The 15,405-nt window shown below is 37.4% G+C and overlaps 1 protein-coding gene across 5 annotated transcripts in view; it reads left to right on the forward strand.

Moving 5' to 3' along the window:
- Window positions 1-15,405, forward strand: part of CDH7 (cadherin 7) — a 200,216-nt gene that overhangs the window by 103,478 nt on the left and 81,333 nt on the right. For 4 of the 5 annotated variants that reach the window (XM_060174012.1, XM_007523824.3, XM_060174010.1 and 1 more), the window contains exons 5-6: window positions 2,772-2,939; window positions 7,030-7,217. In XM_060174012.1, the coding sequence (XP_060029995.1) occupies window positions 2,772-2,939; window positions 7,030-7,217 (356 nt within the window). The remainder of the gene's footprint in view (window positions 1-2,771; window positions 2,940-7,029; window positions 7,218-15,405) is intronic. The other variant, XM_016188561.2, reaches the window with a different exon arrangement.

A 15,405-nucleotide genomic window follows, 5' to 3' on the forward strand; every position in this document is an offset into this window, starting at 1 on the left:
TACAAATGGTGAAACAAGTCTGTGGATGTCTATCTTCCCTTCCCCTCTCGATTTCTATCCCTCCTATAACAAAAAAGAAAGAAAGAAAGAAAGAAAGAAAGAAAGAAAGAAAGAAAGAAAGAAAGAAAGAAAGAAAGAAGAAAGAGGTATGTAAGTCTCAGAACTCTTAGGGATGGCTTGTGAGTATAAACTTACACCAGGTGAGTTCTGGTTGTTACATGTTAGCATGGACAGCATGTTGAAGAACAAGCATAAAATGGACACATTATGGCAATAAGAATATCTACACACTAGACACCAGCGGTGAATATTAGGTTCTGTTTCTTTGTGCATTGTGAAAGTTATGAGATTAATTGGAGATGGTGCTTAGATAACCACAAACTGGTGCCTATGAATTGATGCTTTTTTTGTGGAAAGAATATTCAATTGTATTTAATGTATTACAAAAAGTGATTAATGCTTAGGAAAAAAAAATAACTGGCTTACCCCAAAAAGGTGTAACTCAGATGTTTAAAATATCTCATGCGCTTTATGTGTATGTGTATGTCACTGTCTTTATATACTGCTATTTATTATCCAGTGGCCAGATCTAAACAAAAATTTGATAAGTGATGGCATGAGAATTAATTAACTTGAAATCTTGGGAAACAGTAGTGATTTGCTTAAACTGTTCCTTAAATGCTGCAAAATTATTCTCATCTGTTCTCCACTCTTGGAACTCTTACCAAGTTTCAGTATCTTGACACACAGGACAGGCTATGGTATAACTTATAGCTAACAGCTCAAATAGAACACACACACACACACACACCCCTTTATTACATATGCTCATCAAAGAAGCAGCCTTTAATTTCTTAATCTTTTTAATTTTAATTTTAATTGGGGGATTAATGTTTTACATTCAACAGTAATTACAATAGTTTGTACATGCATACCTTTTCTCAGTTTTCCACATAACAATACAACCCCCACTGGGTCCTCTGCCATCATGTTCCAAGACCTGAACCTTCTCCCCTGACCAACCCCAGAGTCTTTTTACTTTAGTGCAATGTACCAACTCCATTCCAAGTTCTGAGAAGCAGCCTTTAATCAGTTAACACTGGCAGTTTAAAATTTTATGCCTGTAATTTTGGAGACTATTAAAGTCCCTCTAATGCTGCGCATGAGGGAGCTTATTCCAATTTGTTGGCAATTATTTCCATGCAAGGAATCGTCCTGTCTCAAATAACTCAGTTTGGTTCCTGAGATTCCTCTGATGCCAGAGTTTTTACTTCTCTGGTCTAAGTCAGTGTAGATTTAACTTCTGACATGCTTCTAAAGCTAGAAACCCTTTACTCAAAGTGAGTAGAATTTTAAAAAAAATCTTTATTTATTGCACAGAGACAGGCAGAAATCAAGAGGGAAGGGGATGATAGAGACAGAGAGAACCTGCAGCACTGTTTCACCTCTCGCAAAGCTTTCCCCCCTGCAGGTGGGGACCAGAGGCTCAAAACTGGGTCCTTGCACATTGTAATGCATGCTCTCAACCAGGTGTGCCACCACCTGTCCCTGATTAGAATTCTTTAACCTAAGTCAGCAAACATTTAAGTTCTTAGGTAGACAGGTAAGATATGATCTTGATTGGAGAACATGAAAGTGTAAGAAGTAATTAAGTAAGATTCTAGATTTCTTATGTTTCTTAAGTAAGGAAGGATTCATGTTGCTAGTTTCAACTGGATCAGCCAATATCAAATCATTTTTCATCTTATAATATCACTTTGCACATTTGTAGGCAACACTAGGCATGTATGTCTTTTTTTTTCTTTTTTTGACCAGAACACTGCTCAGTTCTGGTTTATGGTGCTGCTGGGGATTGAACCTAGGACCTCAGAGCCTGAGGCTTTAAAGGCTTTTTGCACAACCATTACGCTGTCTCCCCAGCCCTGACATCTATGTCTTTTATATTTACTTATTGCTAAAATAATTTCTACCACTAAATGACATGTGGGAGCCCAATACACATGCTTAATAGTTAATTATGTGTTATTAGGAAATATTAAATCATTGCAACAGTGACTAAAGTAATTTCCCTGTGAAGCAACATGAAAGTCTGAAATCAATCTCCAATATATATCTGTTTTTATGACTGTCCTCAGTAAGTGCAAAAGACGAGGAACAGGCAACACAAAGCACACTATTATTGTTGCTGTTGTATCGTCACTTTTCCCTCAGGCAGTCTTTCTCATCTTAACTAATTTTCCTCAGATTATCAGATATGACACAAGTTCCTCCAGTAGGCGTGTTGCACTGTGAAGTACTGTTTTGCTTACTAAACATAGATCACTCCCATTCTTTCCTTTGTGCAGCTTTTTTGTTACTTTGCAGAAGAAAACTAATAGGACCTGCAAAAGGGCTATGAGTGAGCTCACTTGACTGCAAGTTAAGTTCTGGAGAGGGTGAGAGAGAAAGAAGTGGTTCACTGTCGTATACTTGTAGAGAAGGCTGCCTGTATTATTCAAGGAAAAGTTGACATCGCCTGCACCATGTTTCTGTGGAAGTTGGAGATAATGTTCTCTTAGAAACTTTGAATATTTGCAGGATAACATGTTTCCTGTGTTGTCATATTGTATATAGTTACTATACCCTTTTGGTTTCTAATAGGCATTAAACTTATTTTGCAAAAAACGCAAAAGGCAACAACCCAAGAGTGACTCACAACCTTTATCAGTGTTCTTCCTTAGTATAAAAGCAGTGATTCATGATGCGTTTTACTGGGATTTGAAATTTTACAGGAGTCATCAAGACCGCCCTTCCAAACATGGATAGAGAGGCTAAAGACCAGTATTTGCTTGTTATCCAGGCAAAGGATATGGTTGGGCAAAACGGAGGACTTTCAGGAACAACGTCGGTCACCGTGACCCTCACTGATGTCAATGACAATCCTCCTCGCTTTCCTCGAAGTAAGAGATGTCCTTGAATGTCAGTAGGTGCCTCTGCTTTCCCCCTCAGTCAACAGAAACTTCTAATAAATTAAATCATTATCTTTGCTCATTCTATCGGAATTTTGTTTTGATCAGAGGCCTGGTTGAATTTAGAGAGGTAGAATAAGAACCATATTGAGAATGAATAGAGGCCATTCCATATTTGTATAATTTTCTTAAATATATTTTGGTTTTTCTATTGATCACATTGTGAATATTTCATAATTCTTAAACTAGTTGTATTATGAATTTTGTACTTTCTGTTTAGGTAGTAAGCCTTTTTTTTTTTTTTCCTCCAGGAAGCAACTATTAGAATAAACTATTAAAATATCACTTAAAATACTGTTTTTGGGAGTTGGGCTGTAGCACAGCGGGTTAAGCGCAGGGGTGCAAAGTGCAAGGACCGACATAAGGATCCTGGTTCGAGCCTCTGGCTCCCCACCTGCAGAGGAGTCTCTTCACAAGTGGTGAAAGAGGTCTGCAGGTGTCTATCTTTCTCTTCCCCTCTGTCTTCCCCTCCTCTCTCTATTTCTCTCTGTCCTATCCAACAATGACAACGGCCTCAGTAATAATAATGACTACAACAAGAAAACAACAAGGGCAATGAAAGGGCATAAACAAATAAATGATTAAAAAATATCTATTGTTTTTAAGATAAATATAAATTCAACAAGAACTTTTTAATGCCACACTTTCTAAATCCACTGCACATTGGACATTGACTTAACAATCCTACCACATTTTTCTTGTACAAACAGAAAACTCAAAATAGTGGGGGGAAATGGAAAGAGGTCATTTCAAAAAGCTGGAGACAACTTATCCTAAATTTGGTTTCTGTGACCAAAATGACTTTTGACTTTATGAAGAGAAAGTGAGGGAAAGTCTGTAAGAAGAAATGTCCTGAATATAAAAGAACATTTCATTTTATTTTTTTAAAACTCTCCCTTTTCTTTTAGTATATGTTATATTTCTTTAAAATAAAAAACAATTTCAGTCTAATATGTCTCTGAAATGCTTGTCTGATACAAATGGGCAACTAAGCGCCTTTACAAACAGATCATAGAAAGCAATAACATCAAACAAGGAAGCTTCCCCTGCAAATATGAATGCCACTAAGTCCTTCCCTTACTGCTACTTTAGATATTTTATTTTACTTTAATAATTGCATCATTCCACAGTAGACATTTTGATACCTGCTGGGCAAATAAAAACCTACTCTAAGTTTAATATTTAAAATCTTCATTTACATGTTAAGGGCATATAATGGCGGAAGGGATGAATGACCTTACAATAAAAAAACAATAGAATAATAGAATTATCCTGAATTTGTACAAAAAAAATCATCTCTTTTCTGTAAACATACAGTGATAAGACTTGATACTGAGTCCTTTTTTAGATGGTTCAGTTGTCATGATTTGGTTTGATTTTCCAGTTGATTAGGTACACATTCTGAATTATTAAAGTGAGTTAGGTGACAGATATGCCATTAAGATCTTTCATTTTTGTTGGGGTTTTATATACCATTCAATTACTGTTCTTAGTTTGAAAGTTTTGGACTTGCTACGGATACTTCTGAATGAATGGAAGCAGTCACAGAGAAAAGACCAACACATGTCATAATTTTTAAATTTTGTTTTATTTATTTATTTATTTATTTATTTATTATTTTACCTTCAGGGTTATCTCCAGGGCTCAGTGCCAGCACTACAAACATGAACCCACTGCTCCTGGGGGCCAATTTTTTCTTTACATTTTACTGGATAGGACAGATAGAAATTGACAGAGGAGGGGAAGATAGAAAAGGGGAGAGAAAGATAGACACCTGCTTCACTACTTGTGAAGCAACCTTCTGTCAAGTAGGGAGCCGAAGACTTGAACCTGGATCCTTGTGATGTTCCTCCTGCTTGGTACTATGTGTGCTTAACCTGGTGCATGACTGTTGGGACCCCATTAGTATTATTTTTAACTTAGTAATTGACTAAGAACTCAGAAAATTTACAGAATCACAAGCAGCAACAAACCACAGTCTAAAAATGCACTCCTCCAGATGCTACCATCATGCCAACCGGCCTTCTCTTGGCAGATGACCCCACCAGATGTCCTGAAGCCCCGCTCCCCCAGAGCCCTGCACCACCAGGGAAAGAGAGAGAGAAGCTGGGAGTATGGCTTGACCTGCCAATCCCCATGTTTAGCGCGGAAGCAATTACAGAAGCCAGACTTTCCACCTTCTGCATCCTGTAATGACTCTGGGTCCATACTCCCAGAGGAATAAAGAATAGGAGAGCTATCAGGGGAGGGGATGGGATACAGAGTTCTGGTGGTGGGAATTGTGTGGAGTTGTACCCCTCTTATCCTATGGTCTTGTCAGTGTTTTCCTTTTTATAAATAAATTTTAAAAAAATGCACTCCTCTTCTATGAATACATTTTTTAAAAATATTCTTCTCAAGGACAATCTCTTTTTTTTTCTCTTACTAAAAAAAAAAGAAAGAAAAGAAAAAGAAATTGGAAAACAGTGTTAGAAGCATGAAAAACTTGGTGATTAGAGAAAAATACAGACCAAGCTTAGTGTCCAAAGGCATTTCCTGATTTCCATGGGATCAGTTATTCACGATCTTACATTTATTTGTTGGATAAAGACAGCCATAAATCAAGAGGGAAGGGGGTGACAGAGAAGGAGATAGAGACACCGGCAGCACTGCTTTACCATTCCTAAAGCTTTCCCCCCCTGCATGTGGGGACTGGGGGCTCAAACCAGGGTCCTTGCACATTTTAACATGTGCTCTCAGCCATGTGAGCCAGCACCAGGCCCTGGGTTGGTCATTCACTTAATCTAATTTGCAGACTTTTTTTTAGTTAAAAAAGAGTATATATATATATATATATATATATATATATATATATATACATATATATATATACATATATATATATATATGTATATATAAATTATATATATATATATAATTTAAAGGGGTTATTACTTCTTTCTATTCAAATAATATTACCTCCTCTTTTATATAGTCAGGGCCTACCTAAATGAACTCGACATACAGCTGGCAAAGTTATCATCCTAGATAATTGTATGAGCTAAAACAAAAGGAACAGCGCTAGTGCAATAATAGCTCACTTGGATAGTGTGTTGTTTTGCCATGTGCATGCTAAGTTGAATCCTGGCTCCTACTTCACTGAAGGAAGCTCGCGGGCTGTGGTCTCTTTCACTCTTGCTCTTATCCTTTTCTCCTTTTCTGTCTGTATCCTGAGGGGAAAAAAAAAAGAAAAAGAAAAAAAAGAAAAGGAAGGAAGGAAAGAAGGAAGGACTGTTTTTTTCCAGAAGTTACTATTATGTAGCGACTGGGAGGTAGTTCACTAGGTAGTGCTGTGCAGATATCTCCCCAAGGCCCTGCCACCCTACACAGAGCATTATGGTACTTTCAAGGCTTTCCCCCAACCAGTCCTGTCCTGACACCTCACTCCGGGGTGCTGACCTAAAAAGTCTGCCTACTCCCCCTCTCCTCTTTCCACTCTCTTGCCGGGTGGTGAGGTAGGAGGACACAGCCATTTTTTTGGCTGGTTCCACGTGGCCTGAACCACCCGTCTGACCCAACAATAAAGATTTGTGTTCCCTCTGCGCTTGGATTTTCTCTCTCCATCGCACCCCACCACCGCCTCGAGCAACAAGGTAGGGTGTATGCCTTACCAGGCTTTAAGTCCTGGCTATAATCCCATCACTACATGGAGGTGGTATATGGTGGGTGGACCCCATGGATGCTAGAGCCATATTGTGTTGTCTCTTCTTTTTCTTCCTTTTTTTCTCTCTCTAAATTAGAAAACAATAATACTATGTACATTCAAATATTAATGTATCTGAATTATTTTTTTTTGCTTCACACTTTACTATTTGAACTCTTAGCAATGCTATTTCATTGTTCAAATATTTTCACTGTTTTCGTTTCGTCAGTGACTACATATTAATTATGCTTGTCCCATTATGGAAATAAGCAAATAGTTGCTTTTCTACTGGTTAGCTTGGTGTCGGATTGTGTTCATTTCCTGTTTTGAATTTCACAGGGTCTTACCAGTATAACGTCCCAGAGTCCTTGCCAGTGGCCTCAGTTGTTGCAAGAATTAAAGCTGCGGATGCAGACATAGGCGCCAACGCGGAAATGGAATACAAAATTGTAGATGGAGATGGACTGGGAATTTTCAAGATCTCTGTTGACAGAGACACACAAGAAGGCATCATTACTATACAGAAGGTAACGTTTGCATTATTCTTATTTTTGATGAGGCTAACCTAGAAAAATTGCACAGTAGAAACCATGTCTGCTTTGATGGAATATTACATTAGACAGATTGATCACATGGAACCATTGCTATTCAGATTTTAGCAAGAGGATCTGAGCAGTAGCTCTCCAGATAGGATGCATGCCTTGTGAGGAACCCAACAGGATTCAGTCCCTGGCACTACAATGGGGAATGATATGGTACCCAAGAAGGCTCTGTATCTTTTTCTCTTTGTGTCTAACAGAATAAAAACGTGGCCTTAAGTGGTAAAAATAATAAAATCAATAATAATTTTTTTATGAAGAAAAACTCAACGTTTATTTTTACATAGCAAGATCTTGGCGACTCTTGAATGAGGCTTGTAATCACACCATATCAAATCTCGGAGTAAACCTCTATTTCTTATGCAGAATAGTGTTGCAACAAGACACACTAGCAAATATGAATTATAAATAGCCTAATTGGAGAGATGAAACCACTCTCTTTGTTGACTACTCCAGTAGTGAAGTGCTAATGTCAGCCAAAGGTCTTAGCAAAGTAGATCGTTACCCCATATACATGGAAATAGGACTGAGGAGATAGCTCAGTTGGAGTGTTTAAGATCCAGCTGCCTAATGACCCACATTGAATCCTTGTAACTTCATGTGCTAGACTTGCAGAGTGCTCTGGTCTCTTTCAGAATATAAAAGATAAATATTGTTTAAGAATAAAAGATAGGAAATAAACTCAGGGACAGAAGCCAGAATGCGGAAGCCTTGCTACATTACGAAGCAAGAAAAACGTTCCTAAAGCATATATGATGATGTAAGTCAGAGTCATCTCACTTCAAAAAATAGTGAACATAATAAAATAAAAGTGGTACCTGCTGAAGCACCTAGTGAATTCATGCAAATAGAATATGAGGATTTGTTTTGAAAATGACGATGATCCTTAAATATCTGAGCAAAGAGATAGAAAGTTGTCATGGCATATCTAAATTAACTCACAACACTGATTGCATCAGGAGAAGTGAGCTGTTTATTCACTCTACTCCATAATGACATCATCTTTAACAAAGATTAAATGATAAAAACAAACCAAGATGAGACCTAGCAGTGACAAACGCACACGTTCTAATGTGCAAGCCTCCCAAATGGTGAAGCAGTGCTTAGTGTCTCCTTTCTCTCCCTTTTGATGTCTCCCTTCCCTCTCAATGTCTCTATCTCTATCCAATAAATGAAATGTAAAATAGAAAAACATGATGATGTTAAAAAAGGCATCATTTCACAATAAAATAATCTCAACTCTCTGAAGCATTGATGGTTGAAATAGCTGTATAAAAATCAACACCACCATGAGAATGGAATTTTACTCCAGTCTGACAATCCAGGTGTATAACGGTAATTAACACTCCTCAATAATTAACACACATAAGTAAAGAAAGTTATGTTTTTGTTGTTCACTGAAAACATATGTTTGATTTCAGGCCAATGGGCAAAACATTTTTGTAATTATTTCCAGTGGACAGCTGCTGTTTTAGCTGTGTTGGAGACAATCTGTGTAAAAAGTTTTAATAACTAGAGCAGGCCAACTACTGTTGGTTAAACATTGAATTTTGCTGTTGAAAATAAAAGGAATGCAATAGATATATTGCCACCCAAAGTATTTCAGAAATGTATCTAAAATCAATCTTCTCTTATTCACGAATTTTAAAATGCATATTGAAATTATTTTAATGAAACACATGCACATATTTTGTATATTATAACAAACCTATAGTAAGTCTTGATATATATGAGATATTTCAGTAATGGAGAAATAAGAAAATTGTTTTCAGTAGTCTTTCTAATTTTTTTAAGATCTCATTTCTTTTTTTAGTTTTTGAGAGAAGCAGAGAGAAATTGAGAGGGAAGAGGGAGATAGCGAGGGAGCAGCAGGAGAGAAGCTTACAGCACTGCTTCACTGCTCGTGATGCTTCCCCCTGCAGGTGGGGGTTGGGGGCTTGAACCTGCATCCTCGGCATGGTAGTATATGTGCTTTTATCGGATGTATCACTGCCTAGCCCCCTTCTAAACTATTTTTATCAGCTTAATGGGGGGGAAATAATGATTTACAGTACAGATGCGGAGACATGGGTACAGTCTCTGATTTCCCTGGGATATGTGTCTGCATACCACTCCTACTATCAACCCAAGTCTCTTCTCGCCATCTTAAACTGGATATCCATTGCCTTCACTCTAAGTATCCTCCTAGTCCAGAAACCTTTTCTTTGCCTCAGCACGACTTGCCCACTTCAAGCTTCACTCTATGGTTCCGTTTTCTTTCTTGTCTTTTAATTCCCACCTGTAAATGAGATGACCCAGTATTCTTCCTCCATTTCTGGCTTATCTCACTTAACATGATTCCTTCAGGTTCCACCCAAGACATGGAAGTGGTGAGTATTCCATCATTTCTTATAGCTGAGTAGTATTCCATTATGTAGAATAGCTCAGCTTTCTTAACCACTTGCCTCTCATGGGATAACTGGGTTGCTTTCATGTTTAAGCTATTGAAACTGTGCTGCGTAGAGATGACTTTGTACAAGGGTTTTCATGTTCTTTGGCTAGATTGCTAATAGAGCAATTGCTGCATCACAGGGTAAATACAGAAGAAAATAAACACCCGCAGACCTGTTTCACCACTCTTAGAGCATCCCTGCTACAAATGGGAGTTGGGGGCTCAAACCCAATTTCCTGTGAAAGGATCCTTGCACTGAGTACGATGTGTGCTTAACTAAAGTATGTCACCGCCTGCCCCCCCCCCCGAAATGTTCATTCCCCATGTCCTTGCCATCACTTGTTTCTGTCATAATACATGAAATTCTAACTGTTGCTAAATGGTGTCTCGTTTTTATCTGCAATTCTCTGATAATCATGTGTAGTGGTCCACTGGATTTCTTCTTTGGTGAAGGTTCTATCCATCTATTTCCATTTTTTCTTGCTGTTACTCTGAGTTTTGTGAACTCTTTAAATTTATTTTGTTTTTTTAATCCCTTTGTTTGATATATAACAAATAATGACCTTCTCTCATTAAATATAATGTCTGTCTTGATAGTAGTTCCATTGGCTGTGTAGAAGCTTTTAAAGTTGATATAATCCCACTGGTTTATTGTGTTTTGGTTTTTCTTGCTATTGGACTTGGTTTTTCAGAGATGATTCAAAAATATCCTACCAATGTTTTCTTCTGTATAGTTGATGTTTTCTGGTCTGACATTTAAATCTATGTGTGTTGTTGTTGTTTTTGAGTTGACTTTTAAGCATGGTGACATGTGATGGCTCAGTTATTCTTAAATGATTCTTCTTCCTCCACTGAATACGTTGGATCCCTTATAAGTTAGTTGTCTGTAGATATGGGACTTTATTCCTGGGCAGTCAAGTCTATTCCACTGGTCTGGGTGTCTACTTTTATTTTGGTACCAGGTAGTTTTGATTATAAGCCCTGTATTATAATTTGTGGTCAGGAAGTCTGATTCTTCTATTCTATTCTTTTTTTTTTTTTCCCCAATATTGCTTTGACAATTCTGGGTATTTTCTGTTTCTAGATAACCTTTTGTTGCTTTTCCTTCATTTTCTTGATGAAATTTGGTGGAACCTTGGTAGGGACTGCATTGAATTTGTATTTGACTCTGAGAAGACTGGTCATTTCCATGATGACAATTCTTCACAACCATGAGCATCGGGTGTCTTCCCATTCCTTCATGACTTTCTGTTTTCTTTAGTAATGACTCATAATTTTCAGTTTACTAGTCTTTCATTCTTTTGTTGTTTATTCCCTAATAAACTCAGCAGCCTAATTGTTTGTAAAAAATTAAATTATCTCAATTTAATTAGTGACAATAAATCAAGACATAAAAGTGCATCTGATCTCAAAGCATAAAGCTCTTATAAAAATACAAGTCTAAAATTAATGATCACTTACAGTGATACACATATTGCATGTAATCATTACTAATGTTATTGGTTATGTTTAATATCTGATAGGATTTGACTTGTGTAAATTTATTTATTTACTTACTCATTTATTTTGCTATAGCCTCAGATTCAGTGCTGTATGCTAATATTTTCAGATAGAGACAGAGAACAAACAGACCTGAGGCTTCCCTCTGGGGACCAGTGGATTGAACCTAAGTCACATGCATAACATGCCCGGATAAGCTTTCTCACCAGCCCTATACTACTTAACTTTTCCTTTTTTCTTTTTTTGCACAACCTTATGGTAGTAATATTAATACAGTGGAATCTTAAGAGTCATTGCAAAATGTCCAACGGTAGAAGAAATTACTAAATAATTTATGATACTGCCCATTATGGAGCCTGGTACATCATTGCAATGAGGTGGTGGTGTTGTCTTTGCATAGTTGAATTATGAAAGTCAATACTGTGAAGAATATTTTTTAGAAAGCAGTACCCACAATTTTATAGTGTATCCAACTTTCTTAAAACTGTAATCGTACAGAGAAAATACATATTATTTTCAGTAATGTGGAACCTGGAGTCATTTACAATTAAAATTTTTTGCTTATTCATTGATTTTTTTTGCCTCCAGGGTTATTGCTGGGGCTCAGTGCCTGCACCATGGATCCACTGCTCCTGGAGGCCATTTCCCCCCCATTTTGTTGCTTCTGTTGTGGTTATTGTTGCTGTTGTTGATATCGCTCCTTGTTGGATAGGACAGAGAGAAATCAAGAAAGGAGGGGACGACAGAGGGGGAGAGAAAGATAGACACCTGCAGGCCTGCTTCACCACCTGTGAAGCGACTCCCCTGCAGGTGGGGAGTCAGGGGGCTCGAATAGGTATCCTTAAGCCAGTCCTTGCACTTTGTGCCACGTACGCTTAACTGGCTGTGCTACCGGCCGACCCCAATTAAAATTATTAAATATATACAACTTATATTAAAAGTCAAAACAAAAAATATCTTATAAGTAGTATTTTAGGATATGCTTTACTTTTTTGTGCATGAAAACTCTTCTGGAAGAACTAAATCACCACTCTATCAGTCAGCATCTCGGATTTGACATACTGAAACTTCAATATTTTAATAAAAACATCATCTTCCATCTAGTAAATGAATATTGAACACCATTTTTAATTCTTTAAACATTTTGATGACTAGATTTTAATAGTTTTATATTAGCATTTCCCTACCCATGCATACCACATGAATAATACTTTGCACTTAACAAACATTCATTAATTATTAAAAACTCATCAATCAGCCTCTTTATAGAGGTCAGCTCAGTGTTTTATTAATGCTTTCTGCTGAAATGCAGCAATTGTATTTTTTAAGTTTAAATTCTTGAGTACTGCAAGTTCATTTTTTCTCCAGTAGATTCTAACATTTTCATATTTCATTTTGATTGCTTCTTTCGTTTGATTTGTCACTTATGTCAATGACTATTTTGAAGTAGTTAAGCTCACTGTATGAGAACTTTAAACAATATCGTCCATAGAAATATTCATAATTTTATTGCTATGTGCAAGTGAACTGGAAAATATTCAGTAAAATAAATAAAATTTATTCTGAGCAACAATAAGGGAGAAGAATGCTGTTCACTTACCTACTAAGTTTTACAATCTGTTGTAGTTTCTTTCTTTCTTCCTTTCTTCCTTTCTTCCTTTCTTTTTTTCTTTCTCTCTTTCTCTCTGTCTTTCTTCCCCCCCATGATCTTTCTTGACAATGGGGTTGAATCTACAAATACATCTTTGATTTTAAGGTCCTGAAGTGTTTCACCTATATTTTCATGTTATAGCTATAAGTTTAGTAACCAAGTCTTTAATTCATATTGATTTAGTTTTTGTGTATGACAAGACAAACTTGCAGAAGAAGCAGCGATGACACTCTCTCTTGGACTTTGAGCAAACTGTGGTAGTAATCACAGAGAGGGGAGTATACAATTTTGGTGATGGGTATGGTCCACTAACAAACTTGTGTGTGCATTTGTGCACACGTGTGACTGAGACTGTATCCCTGGATTTATATGCTTTTATAAACCAATTTTCAAGCATTAATAATGAAAAATTATTTCTTAAGTCTCATAAAAACTGAGTGCTTGCCAGTTTGAATATTTTTAAGATTCATTTCTTCTTTAAAGAGTTAATATTCATTATTGTGACATTGAGGGACCAGGACACTGATCAGTTTTGGCATATGTTGATTCCAGGCATGAAATTGGGGGCTTCAGACTTACAAATCTGGGATGCTACCACACTCTTATGATTTCAGGATCTCAGATATTTTTTTTTTGTAGGGCAACATAGTTTCTCAAAGGCCAGGTATAGAATGAATATTTTATTTTACTTAGTCTAGTTATTTTTAGAAATATTTTATTTTTGAGAGAGAGAGAGAGAGAGAGAGAGAGAGAGAGAGAGAGAGGGAAACACCAGTGCACTGCTCAGCTCTGGCTTATAGTGGTGTGGTGGTACAGGATTAAACCAGGGACATTGGAGCCTCAAGCCTGAGAGTATGCTTGCATAATCATTATGTGCTCTCCCTTGATCCTTAGTCTAGTTATTCAGTCTGTCTTTACAAACAATAACTTGGAATAAGAAATGCATATATATATATATATATATATATATATATATATATATATATTACATTTAAGGTGTTTTAAGTATTCTCTAGCTTTTCTAATGAGGAATATCAATCTCATTTTTTGACTTTATCTTTATGTGGATATACATATTATACTAGGCTAGAACCACTAGATTCAAAAGACAAAATAACCTATGGTATACATAATATGAGCCTAAGCAGGACAGCTCTTTGTGGTAATTATTATGACTATTTTCATTATTTTATTTATTTTTGCCTCCAGGGTTGTTGGGCAGTATGCCAGCTCCCCCCTGTTTAAAGCTGTGGTCTATTTACATAATCACTGTTTTACCTGAGACCCACCCTGCCTGCATGGCACTGGATTAATCCCACTGGTTCACACCCTTTTTTCCCTCTGCCCCCTCTCCTAGTCACACCCTCTTTTAACACCCTACCACTTCCTTCCTGGAGAGTATAAATGCAGATGAATAAAGCCAGCATGGCATTGCATTCCAGCTCAGCCACAAGAGTTCCTGGTTCCTCTCCCACGTTGCTGAGTAGGCAGCAGCCTAGGTTGGCTCTGGCAGAGTTCTCTCCAACCCAGAGAGCACTTGCCCGGGAAGAAACACTCCCAGGCTAGCCCAGCACAGGGTTATTACTGGGGCTCAGTGCCTGCACTATGAATCCACTGCTCCTGGAGGCTATCCCTCCCATTTTGCTCTTGTTAGTGTTGCCATTACTGCTGTTGTCATTGGATAGGACAGAGAGAAATTGAGAGATTAGGGTAAGACAGAGAGCGGGAGAGAAAGATAGACACCTGCAGACCTGCTTCACCGCTTGTGAAGCACCCCCCCTGTAGGTGGGGAACCGGGATCCTTAAGCTGGTCCTTGATTGGCACCATGTCTGCTTAACCTGCTATGTTACCACCCAGACCCCTAGTTATTTTATGTTCGTTATGCTAAAATGCATGCATAATAAGACAAAATATCTGACTCTTAGGAAAAGGTAAAATTGAAGCATATCTTCTACATATGTGTAGGTGAAAGTGACATAGAATAACTGGAAATATGGGAGTCAGGCGGTAGTGCAGCGTGTTGGGCACAAGTGGTGCCAAATGCAAGGACCAGTGTAAGGATCCAAGTTCAAGCCCCCCGGCTCCTCACCTGCAGGGGGGTCACTTCACAGGCAGTGAAGCAGGTCTCCTGGTGTCTTATCTTTCTCTCCCCCCTTTGCCTTCCCCTCCTCTCTCCATTTCTCTTTGTCCTATCTAGCAACAATGACATCAGTAACAACAACAATAGTAACTACAACAATAATAAAAAGACAAGGGCAACAAAAGGGAAAATAAATAAAATTACAAAAAAAGAGAAATAACTGGAAATATAATCTGTTTTTTTTTCATATACTGAAAATCCTCAGTGCTAGGCAATGTAGCTTCTCATCTTCCTGCAAACCCCCCATTTCATTCCCCACACAGAACTGTGTAAGTAACAGATAATCTAAGTAATCTCCTGCTACATATCAGTCTAATTTTCATTTCTAAAGCTTCCTCAACTCCTAAAATAATTTTAATTAAAAATTTTCATTGCCGACTAATATATTCCAGT

The sequence above is a fragment of the Erinaceus europaeus genome, chromosome 15, assembly GCF_950295315.1.
Source record: "Erinaceus europaeus chromosome 15, mEriEur2.1, whole genome shotgun sequence".
In the NCBI taxonomy this organism is placed as follows: domain Eukaryota; kingdom Metazoa; phylum Chordata; class Mammalia; order Eulipotyphla; family Erinaceidae; genus Erinaceus; species Erinaceus europaeus.